Genomic DNA, 12436 nt, shown 5'->3' on the forward strand with positions numbered 1-12436 from the left:
GCAGAAACACATGAAAGGAAGGAGAAAATGGGCGTGATTTCTCTGGTCCTGGTCATTCCTAGGCCTCGGCATGAGAGTGACCCAATTCTAATCTGCCAGATAAAGCTCATCAATGAACAATGGATGCCCTTCTGTTTCGTTATCCTGTACTAAGTTCTAACATATAGAAACGTCCCGGTATGGCATCAGAAAAGTCAGGCCTCACTGCAATTAAAAATCGAAGAGAAGAAAGCCTAAGACTATTATTTAATGATTGCATGAAGGAAGCTACACTGGATAATTTTTCGCTACATTCTAATCAGAAATAACCATTACATTTATTCGATGAAAGAGATGAATTGACTCGGTAAATGGCAAGAAAATGGCTAATTACACTAGCTAGTATTGATGAATTAGAAGTCTGAATCCTTCGAAGCCACTGGAAATTTTTCCTTGTTCTATCGTGGAGATTTAGAAGAGAGACACTTTCCGCACGAGACAAGCTTCAGCAATGAATGTGGTTTTCGTGTCCTAATATTCAAACGAGAAAGCTGCAAGAACAAACATAACCAACATTTTCAAAACAGATTACATCAAAATAACTACTCGTTTAAAAAATGGGACACTCCCTCAGACAAAACGTACATCTTAGGAAATGTTTTAATCATTATGGTAGCTTTGGTTTCCATAACTGTTTAGTCAATGACCAACGGGAGCTCCAGTCAGTGTGTACAAAGCAATTTAAACTATTGTGCGATGCATACCTTTCCGGCCAACTTCTATTTTGTTTGGTTAGATAATTATATGAACCTAAAACAAAGAAGCTAGAAAAGGGACTGGCATGCTATGAAGGTTTGAATGACATTTACAAAAACGTTGGCAAGCATATTGACCATTAAACATGAAAATTAACCTACCTCACTAAAAGTATGCTATGGTTGCTTTCTACTTCAGCATTATGGGAGAACATGCAGGATATAATCACCCTTAAGAATATTTTTACGAGGTCAAAGGTGCATAAGTTTGCATCAATATCATCAGAGATCTAGAATTATTACCTTCCTCCGTGTCACTCTAGTTGCTTTCCAGCAAAGCAAGCATCTTGATCTAGGTTCCAGCCTCCTGTAAAATTACAAATGCACAAAAGCCAATTTGAGAGGGCAAAATATAATTTAAATGGTAATATGTGCAGAAGAGCTCTCCTCTCGACTCAACCAAGTTTTAATTACAATCAAGAGTGTCACTTTTTTCTGTTCATTCTGAGGCTGATAGGACCATAGACTACAACATAGGTTAACCTTCTTCCTCCCTTAATCCTTCTTATTCCTGGCGTGAGGTTGTTTGGTGCAATGCCAAGAAGAGACCTTAGCCATTATGCTACCAAGCACCTACAAATACATGCTCAGGCTTCTTTGGAAAAACTAGATATAATATAAACCCTTTTTTTTTTACTGTGCACAAGTTCATATAAAATCAGCTCCCTACTCGCTGATTATATATGGTTTGACATTGGTAACTGATAATAGCTAATTGAATCTACTTTATCAGAGATAAAAGAAGGGTGCGTTACCCTTCCTGTCAAGGAATCCCTAGGATTTTTGGAGAAAAAAAAAATTGAAACCCAGTCCTATGACCAAGCCCTCCTTTCTGTTCATCACATATAGCTAATACAGCTGTATGACCAAGCCCTCCTTTCTGTTCATCACATATAGCTAATACAGCTACCAGGCACCACTTTATAACAAAAGTTTAGGCCTTTTCTAGTAAAATAAAGTTCACTGCTAAAAGGTGGTTCCAGCTTCTATGCCAACCAAGGATAATAATTAGATTGGCATGATAATAGGTAAAAAGAATAAAAAATTCTTCAAATACGTACAAATTTTCTTGTTCAAGCTTTTCAGCTATAGAAACTGCTTTGTGTTTTGACCATCCAGCTTGCTGTGTACATCCTTCAGCTTGCTGAATTACACGCGCAAGGGAAACCTTGCTTCTCACAATGCTCTTACTCTGACTTGTTTCCCCAAGCTTTCTTCTTTCCACCAAAGAACCCATGGCTGGCTTCTTATTCAAAACTGATTCTCCTGCCCGAGTGTGCTGTAAACCTCTTCTACTGGATTCTACATTGTGGTTAGTTGGTTCATTACCCTCATATTTTTTTGGAGAAGTCGGTACTTCAACAATTTCACTCCTCCCTTCAAGATAATCTCCTGTCCTAGGCATTCTGCTCCCAGCATTCAGCACTGGGTCTATAGCCATCTGAGATGAACCATTTTTAGAAGCTGGTAAAATAAGAGGCACACGGAACCCTGCACTTGTTTCCTTCTTCGACTCACATCTGATCTCAACTGTCACTGGTGATCCAAGAACAGATTCAAATGCTTGTAAAATATGTGCCCTAAACTTCTCTGCCTTCAATTTGGTGAAATGTGAACTGAAGATCAACTGCACAGTTGGGGCTGCAAAAGGTAAAAATTTATTTGAAGAGTTGATTAAATATTTATAAGTGAATGTATAGAGAATATTTGTTTCCCAAGCATGCCACATAAAGGACAGTTGGAGATGAACAAAGAAAACACTAATTTGGAGAATATTTGTAAGGACTAAAAAGAGCATGCTCCTACAAAATGAATTATTTGAGTAATCTTTGCCTGGTTTGTCAATTTTAGAGGACAGGATAATGATCTAAGAATATGGACGAGCATAGCACTTGAAACCAGTTGTTTATATGGAACAAGGAATGTTTTAAGGTTCACTAATCAAAGGAAGAACTGTGACTTTGTGAAATTAATCAAAGGACTATTTATCAAATCGAGAAACAAATAAAGCATGATCAAACAGGGAAAGTTTTGTCCCAAGCAGTTGATAAATAATCCATATAGCTGGTCCCCATCACCATGAGACCCTCAAGTGAACATTTACCATCACTCAATGTTTTGAGTAAATATATTGTGGTTCAGTATATGTTTGCATGTAAAGCATCTAGATTATAAAACAAGTGTGGAAACCACAACTATGTGCAAATGCAAGTTCGAATGACACAATATATGTAAATGAGATGCACCTGCACCAAAACTGACAGAGATCAGCTTTCCTTCTTGGTACAAGAATTCTCTCATACTGTTAATTTGAATCTTCTCAAGCACCTCCAACCAAATTTCTTCATATCCCTCATGGCTTTTACCAGAAACCTGCCTGCCGTTCACCCGGATTGCATCAGAAGTTTGTGCAGGTGTCCATTGAGGAGCCATCCCAGACGCAGCATTTCTTTTTCTGTCAATGCTAATACCATTTGTAGAGCCATTGTTGCGAAAATCAGCAGAAGTTCCACCAGGGAGACTTTCCAATCTGACATGCATTGGCAAATCTCTCCCATTATTGGGCATCTCATGTTCACCACCTTTTCTGGAAATATCTCTTCCACCCATGTTATTTCGGGCCAGAGGGCTATGATTAAAACTGGTTTCTGTGGACGAACTAGGGAGCAGATACTGCTGATCAGGAGCAAGTTGAAGCAAGGCAGCTGTTAACCATGTTAATTTGTCATTTGACATTCGAAGTTGTTTTTCAGCCTCTGACAGAGTTTTGAGGGCCTGACGCAGCTTTTCCATATCTTCTTTGGATACTAGAACCAATAAATTTGTGGTCAATTTTTTGTGAATAAATATCCAAAGTATAAATAACTGATTCATACAACCCAGTATCAAGTTTTTGATGAAAATAAAGAGGAGGGAATTCATGTCAGAGGTACAAAAGATAAAATTTCAGACACCAAAAACATTGACATAACGATTCTTAATAACACCAAACTGGTCAAAATATCTATAACATCCCAAAGTTTGGAAGGAAAATCACAAACCAGCAATTTCAGGTGAGAGGGAGCATAGTCACAGAGACCAAATTTAAAAAGTCAGATTATTCAATAACTTGTCACTGATACACAAAGCATCAAATAACTACTGAACTCACATGGCTTTCGTCGAAAAAATTTTCTTCTAGGCCTTTCTTTTGTGAAATCATAGCTACCGGCTAAGATATCAGTGATAACTGTAGCAAGTTGTGACATTAAAGCTAATGGTTCCACACCAGTTTCCATTATGACTCTCAAATTCTTCACAGTGTTTACTGTGTCTGCAGATAATGCTAAATCAAGAAGATCCACCAGTTTTTCATCAGAGATTAGCCCAACCTGTAAGAGACTCGTAGAGTTTAGAGCAAATAAATAGAAGCATATCATATTTAATCAAGTGAGACAGCAAGGGGCAGTTTAATCAGAGCCTGAGAAGAGTCGTCTAAGAGACCACAGCAAAAAAAAACCAGCAACCAAACAGGCTAAGTGGGTGTTCAGTGAGATGATAGCCCATGATGGATAATGAAGAGGCAAGAACAGTGATTATGAGAGATTCATAATCACGCCATGAGCGCTATTGAGCTCTCAATGGGTTAGGGAAACTAGAAAAGCAGAATTTCTACAGAAGATTATCATCATATTGAGATGATGGTCATAAAAAAATCCGCAGCTGCACACTGCAACTGACAAAGCAGAATACTAATAAACATACAATCACAACCAAGATGTGCTTTTTTTTAACAGTGGTTCAATTAAGTGTCCTATATCCAATATCCATGGATATGGATATTCCGAGAAGTTTGTGCATATAGTCTACTGCATCTAAACAGAAACTCAGCCACAAGCCATGAATGGCAAATTGCTCTTCAATCTAATCTATAGACATCAAGCGGTTAACAAACATTCTTTTAGGCATCACTACCACAATGCAGCACTATTTTTTGTAACTACTTAGCCTTATAAGCCTAAAAATGATCTCATGTTTGGAAATGGCAAATATGAAAAACAACAAGAACAACAGTTCGTTCATAATTTAGCTTGAGTGGTGAATTGAGATCAGGATAAGGCTTAGGCTCATATTTTATCAGCAAAATAACATATACACAAATATAACTTCTAATTTTGGATAATCTGGAGTCCAAACATAGAACTATAACTTCCTTCACATGCTAGCACTATCCCACCATCATTAACACATAAAATAAAAGCACCATGACTTTTGTCAAAAAAGTGAAAATTAGCAGCACATCCTGCATGATCAAGTACATTTCAAAGCATTAATTGTTTGAAAAACTTAACTGCAATAATTATATTTCTAACATACACATCAACGTCAATACCTTGCAGACTTGTATAGACTATAGAATATTACTTTGATGTATCATTAAAGAGGCAAACATAACATTGACAGTATTGGAATATGCATTTTTTTAACCAATGTACAATGAAATCAAATCTTTTTAACATTTTAATTATAGCCAAAGAATCAGAAAGCACTTACCAATTCCTGAACCAGAGGAACAGATATCTTCTGCCCAAGCAAACTTAATTGTTCAAGTGTCATCTCAGCATCCCTCAAGGATCCATCTGACCGCGATGCAATAAGTTTTAGCGCATCCTTATCTATATCTATATCTTCTTTGGATGAAATCCACTGCAAAGTATATATAATATCTGCATCTTTTAGCTTTGGGAAAAAGAATTTCTGGCACCTGGATATAATTATATGAGGCAAAACATCAAGACTTGAGCAGACAAGGACAAAAACTACACGTCTGGGTGCTCGATCAATGACCTTCAATATGGCACTCCAGCAGTCAAGAGACAGACTATCACAGTCATCGAAGATAAAAACTCTATATAGAGATGGGATCTGATAAACAATCATATTGTCAAGCAGATCCATAATGCTCTCGAAATCAAAATTACTGACTGGGCCAACTTCCCTTATATTTCGACTCTTACCCATATCATGTGAAATGCAAGAATTGCAAAAGCCACAAGGTTTTGGATGTTCCAGAGATTGACAATTCAAAGCTCTGGCAAATATCCTAGCACATGAGGTTTTCCCAGTACCATGAGGCCCATAAAACACATATAGCAACCCAACCTTCCTCCTAGAAACAGCATTAGAGAGAGCTTGTGCTACTAAATTCTGTCCCACTAGATCTCTGAAAGTTCTTGGCATGTACTTCTGTGTCAGATTTTGATGCCTACCATTGTGGTTCCGCCCAAGCTTGCATTGTTCACTGGATCTTGCTTCAGAATCAACATCATTTTTCAACAAGTGATCTGCATATATACCTAGCTCTCCTGAATAGTCATGCACCCAACCAGCATTATCAGTGCTTTCATGGGATCCGGATGCCTCCACTAGTAAAGGCAAAGCCTCTACATCAGATTTAGTAGATGAAGTAGAATGATCAGATGCCACAGGCATACCAGGAAAATCTCTTCCATGGGAAAATGTGCCATCTCTCCTTGAATCTGACAAACCACAAGATAAGCTCCTTCCAGCCATGTCAAGGAATGTCTTACCCCTATGATGAATTCTTGACCAATTCCATGGAATTCCACATCCATTTCTGGGAGCCCTTGTGACATTTTGGTCCCCATATTCTTCTTCCTCCATGTGATACCTTGGCTGTGCTGGACCTTGAGCAAATGAATTAGAAGCAACAGACATTTCTTTCTGTCCCCCAGCATCCCTTGAAGCTGGAGCAGCAGCCCGAGTTCTTCTGGCACTTCGAAACTTCCGCCTTTTCACCCTATTCACTCCACTATAGCCACTAACACTGGTCTCATGCTCACCTATTTTCTGCTGTTGTGTGTGTCTTCCGTGAAGATGCATGTTGGAAGATGCCACATCGCTACCCCTTGGAATCTCATTTAGCTGCTCTGAAAGGGTCTTAATATGCATATCCTGACTATGCTTCCCCTTATATTTACTCTTTCTATCTTTTGATTCTGAATTCCCCGAAACAGCTTCATGAATAAAACTATTAACAGCGTGATCTTGTAAAAGGTCTTCATCACCGCCCAATAGATCAGCCCTATTACTTTTTCTACTAAATTCTTCTCTCGTAACAACTCTCTTACCGTCCCTAGTTCCACTCTTCACACTGCGATCACTAATAGCCGCTACCCCATCAATACCCAAACTAATATCACTTGGGACGACCTTTGACGGTGCTAAATTTGCTAAGGGTGGAGAAGTACCTGACAACCTCCTACCTTCCCTTCGACGCTCAGTACCAACTGAGCTTCTACCTTCTCGAATGGCCGCATCTGGGTCACCTTTCTTGGGAAGTAAATCAACTACAGAAGGTGAGTGCCATGAAGGAGGACTGGCCGAAGGATCTCTCAAAGATCGGGACCTCTGAAGGGTAATGAGGTCCCGCATTAATGACCTATCAGCCAGTATGGGGCTTTGCTTAAGCATATGGTTTTTCAGATGAATACAATTGGTCAAATGAATATGGTTTCGTAGATGATCGCCGATATCACCATTTGCATCCTTGAGAATCCTAGTGCGGACTGCCTTGGTCATGATCAGAACATAAATGCAAATGATAGCATTATTTCTTGAGGGTTAACAAAACTAATCAAACTATATAGCATTTTGTTTTTGGTTTTTTCAAACTCTATCCACCCTAAAAATTAAATATGACACTATTGCTTTCGAAAAGGTAAGTAATTATACCCAACTAACCGATTGCCAAAACCCACAGAAAAAGCCAAAACTCAAGCACTCAAAGATCCTCCATTAAACACAAGGCATTCATTTTCATCTCAAAGGTAACAGACCAATTTGCCATTATAACACCAAATCCCCGAAACTTTCCTCCATGTACAACAAGTTCTTCAAAACAATCAGTATGTGCTCCTGTAGGGCATAGAATCACCACTACAAACTATCCAAAAAAAAAAACATTTTACTAACCCAAACCCATGAAAGCAAACTCAAAATCTCAAGCTTTTGTTAAAGCCCCCAAACTGCATTGATCACTCTACATTCACTCCCATGCTAAACCCTCAGCTTCAGTTCAACAAGACCAAAAGCACTACTCCTTTTACCTTCAACATGTAAATCATTCACCACCTGGACGCTAAAAAATAGACCCGACAAGACAAATGTCAATCTTCAAACTTAAACTCCCCCAGGAAAAAAGAAGCTTTTGAAGGGTATAAATCCATTTAATTATGACAAAATGGGTAGGTAATAAAGAAGCTTGAGATTAAAAGAAGATGGGGCCTAGAGGAGAGAAGAAGAAGAAGAAGAAGAAAGACGCACTAAAAAAAGTAACAAGAGAAACACTACATTCACCTGAAAATTCCCCAAAAGCAAAAACAACCCGTTGTGGCCATGAAGGCAAGGCCTCCAGATTAGATCTCTCTCACAGACTCTTTAATGGTCTCCCTGAAAGTTGCCAACTTGACATGCAATTCACGAGGAGCAGAGTGTTGCTTTTCGTGGAAAAGGATAGTCCTGAAAACCCCACTTGAGGAACAGAATTTATTTCTAGAGAGAGAAACAAAAGAGATAGAGAAGAACTCAAATAAGCAGAGAAGCTTCAGAGGTGTGATGTTTAGAGAGAGAAGGAGGTGAGATCTGTTAGAGAGAGGAGGCCGTTGGAAGCAGAGCACAGCCAACAAAGAACGTGGAAGTGTTTTTCTTAGTTATTTTTGTTTTTAAATATAATAAAATAATATTTAATTTTTTAAAAGAATTTATTTTTAATATTATTATATTAAAACATATAAAATATCAATTAAAAAAAACTGAAAAAGAAATCATAATCAAAATGTGGTGTTTTGTTAGAGCATGCAAATAAAAAATATTAATTTATTAATAGGGAAAATTACCCTAATATTTAGTTATTTTTATATTTATGTGTGTTTTTTAAATTATAGTTAATATCTTAAATTTTATTAAGCTCGTGATAATTCATAACTTAAATTATTAAATAATTTATTTTATTTTATATTTATTAGAGATATAAACTGTAATTTTCTCAAACACAAATAGTAAATATAAAAATAATTAAATTATAGAATGATTATGATAATTTTTACTTATTAATATTCAAAACTTTTAGTTAACTTACTATTATTTAATTTTTACTTATAATAAAATATTATTTTAATATATTTTAAAATAAAAAATATTTTAAAAAACAAAACATATACCGCCACCACCTCCGCATTGAAACAGAGAGAAGAGAGCAGAACTGAGATTCGAAAGGGGGGACCAGATCTAGGAGTGTCCGTTCTGTTGAAATAGCCGTTTTTTTTCAAGGTACTTTTAGGGTCGGGTCGGGTCGGGTCGGGTCTAAACTCTATAATATGGAATGGAGATGGCACTTTTTCTTGTTCAGTACTGCGCAGGAACTATAATTGATATCAATTGTTGGTGGGGACCTTAGAAAAAAAATTGAAGTTTCGTGACTTATGGTGGGCGGATCAGATTACCGTATAAGTTGTTTTGAAATTATTTTTTATTTAAAAATATATTTTTAAAATCATCATATTAAAATTATCTAAAAATATTAAAAAAAATATTAGATTTTTGATGAAAAGTTCGCTCATCCTTGATTCCAACAAGGTCACGACGGACTATATTTTTAAAGCATGTTTGAAAATATTACAGTTATTCAAAGTATTTTTTATTTAAAAATTTATTAAAATAATATATAAATTTTATTTTAATATCAGCACATTAAAATAATTTAAAAATATTAAAATTTTTATTTAAAAAAAAACAATATAACCATACTCCCTAATAAACCTTTATAATTTGTTGTTCATCAACGTGATTCATTTTCTTTGTAAACCAGCTACTTTATGAATATTATTTTTTTCCATTTTAGTATGATTTCAAATTTAAATTAGAGGAGCAGGGATCTTGATTCTTGACTTTGTTTCCACTTTTTTTGAGGTTTATTTCTGTTGCGTGTCAAGACAAAAACATAATCTCTGGGTGATATATATATATATATATATATATATATATATATATATATATATATATATATATATATATATATATATATAAAATCTTGTACAAATATGAGGATTTTCTTGTAAATAGAAGGATACGAAGGGGGTTTTCTCATTGCCATTATCCCATTACTGAAATGTTTTGTAAAGCCAAAGAAAAGAGGGGAAGAAGCAGGATAGATTCCCTGTTGTACTACTTTTATTTGGTTTTATGATAAAATATATTAAAATAATATTTTTTTAATTTTTAAAAATTATTTTTAATATAAACATATTAAAATAATTTAAAATTTAAAAAATAATTTAAAAAAAAATTAAATTTATTAACAACACGAGTTAGCCTGCATTTCTAAACACAACAATAAAAAAACAAATATCTCCAAACATTGCCTCTCTTGATTCTTTCCACAAGATTCATGGTGATAGCCAACCATAGTGAAAAACAATTTCGGTTAATTCAATAGTTTGTAATTTGTTTTTTACTGATTTCACGTGAAATTATATTTCTTGATTTTATATAGGGTAAAATAAATTATTTTATATTTATTGAAATTTATTTTGTATTAAAAAATTTGTCTCAAAGTAGTAGTTTTAACTAAACACATACTTCTAAAACTGTAATTAAAAATATATTTTTTAAATCATAATGATAAAAACTACTGCAATATTAAATTCTCACTGTGCGAATGATTTTGCCTCCCTGAGGGTGCAAAATATCCTGAATTAACACTCAAAATGAAAATAAAGTTGAATTAAATTCATATATAGAAAAAGTAGGTGAAATAAGCAAAGTGTGATTAAAAAGGGCACTACGAAGTGTAAGGTCTGTACTTAAATAATGTTGATTGATGTTTCATCTCTCTTCTTCTTCTTCTTTTTCACTTAATAATTTTAGATTTAATTCCATACGATCCTAGGTATTATTTCATCTGTTATTTGCAATCTCATGCTTGATTGGTTTTTATTTTTTAAATTTTTATAATCTATAGGAGATTGATATTTTTTTTAATTAACGTGGAAGTCTGGGCCAGTTTTTACGCATCTCAACTAATCCAACGGGTCCTGAAGTTAATGATCATGTACGTTTTCAGTGGTCCTGAAGTTTGTGAAACTCGAACTGATAATCTCTAGAAAACAAAACTAGAATATGAGCAGTTAAGCTATAACTTTTAGAGTTAATCGGCACTTTTTTTTACAAGCATGTGAAATGAGATCTTTTGTCGATGGAATGCTAATACAGCCATTACTCAATTAATTTGTAGGAAAAGGAGTCTTATTCGACATCCATAAATGGATTGTAGTAATTTAAAGGATAACCTTTCGTTGTTATTGCTGATTATTTTGTTTAGTCCTTTTAAAATTATTAATTTATAATTTTTATAGTCATTAAATTTCAGAAATAACAATATATTTTGTATTATTTTACAATTAATCCAATTGCAATATCTCACAATAAAAAGGGAATAAAAAAGAAAGAAAAATTAGAACAAGATTTATTGATGAATCATATGGTTGAGAAAAAAGATCAAGTGAAGAAGGAAGGCAACAAGGAAAGTGGAAACAAGGAAAAAATAGGAGTAAATGCAACCGAACATGAATGGAAATATAAATCATCTAAGAACTTTTATCATGAATTATAGTTATTAAATATTTGAATATGTGTTGAGGTGGTTGATTGAGAATATGATATAATTAGTTCTCTAAACTCAAAGAATTGAAGTTTGAATGCATGATTAATTGTGTTTTTAATACAAATTTTTTTAGTTGTTTTTTAAAGTATTTTTACTTAGAAATAAATCAAAATAATATATATCTTTTTTATTTTTTAAAATTTATTTTTTATATCAGCATATCAAAACGATCTAGAAATAACAAAGAAAATTAATTTAAAGCAAAGAAAATAAATAAAATTTTATTTTTTTCAAAATCATTTATAAAGTGTAAAAAGCAAACATGCTCTTTGATTGATTGTATTATATATATACAAACCCTTATCTCATTTTCTTTTTCTTTTTCTTTTTCTTTTTATTTTTCTTTTAGTTTTTTTAGAATTTTTTTCTTTTCTTCCCCTCACAAATCTCTCTCCTCCTCTTAATTTTATATTTATTTTTTAGATAAATTACATTCTCACAAAAATGGAGATTAAAATTACCTCTTCTTTTTTTTAGCTTTTCGTTGAAGAAGATAAGTAGGAAAAAAAGGAGTTGAAATATATTAAAAAAAAGTTAGGGAAATAGGTTCACCTACTGTGATTTCTTTCAGAATTTTTATTTTTCTAGAAATGTTTATAATTTTTATTTTCTCAATTCTGTCCCATTGAGACAAAGAATGATTTCATCTTCCAATAAGTATTTTTTTTCTTTTACGACTTCTGAAGTAAGATTTCAGTTATTTTGAAAAAATAAATTTATTAAATTTCATTTTCGTTTTAGATTTTTTTTTTTTACATTATAGGGAAAGAATCAGATTATATTATTGACTTAGAAAATAAAAATCTTTTTGACAAAAAAAGAAGTATATAGAGTGACCCCAAAGCAACGCTAAAGTCCATATAACTAGTATCATAGAAAATTATTTAGACCATTTATTATTAATACTTTGGCCAAAAAA

At 33.9% G+C, this 12436-nt stretch overlaps 1 protein-coding gene across 1 annotated transcript; it reads right to left on the minus strand.

Moving 5' to 3' along the window:
* Window positions 1-217: 217 nt before the first annotated feature.
* On the minus strand, window positions 218-8472 carry LOC133699711 (protein STICHEL-like 3). The gene is made up of 7 exons (XM_062123096.1): window positions 8154-8472; window positions 5328-7935; window positions 3946-4165; window positions 3041-3601; window positions 1856-2435; window positions 1038-1101; window positions 218-530 (listed from the first exon to the last, which is right to left on the minus strand). Exons 2-7 carry the CDS (start codon window positions 7374-7376, stop codon window positions 438-440), a joined length of 3567 nt encoding a protein of 1188 aa, XP_061979080.1. The 5' UTR covers window positions 7377-7935; window positions 8154-8472; the 3' UTR covers window positions 218-437.
* Window positions 8473-12436: the final 3964 nt, after the last annotated feature.

This window comes from Populus nigra, chromosome 7 (genome assembly GCF_951802175.1).
Source record: "Populus nigra chromosome 7, ddPopNigr1.1, whole genome shotgun sequence".
NCBI lineage: Eukaryota > Viridiplantae > Streptophyta > Magnoliopsida > Malpighiales > Salicaceae > Populus > Populus nigra.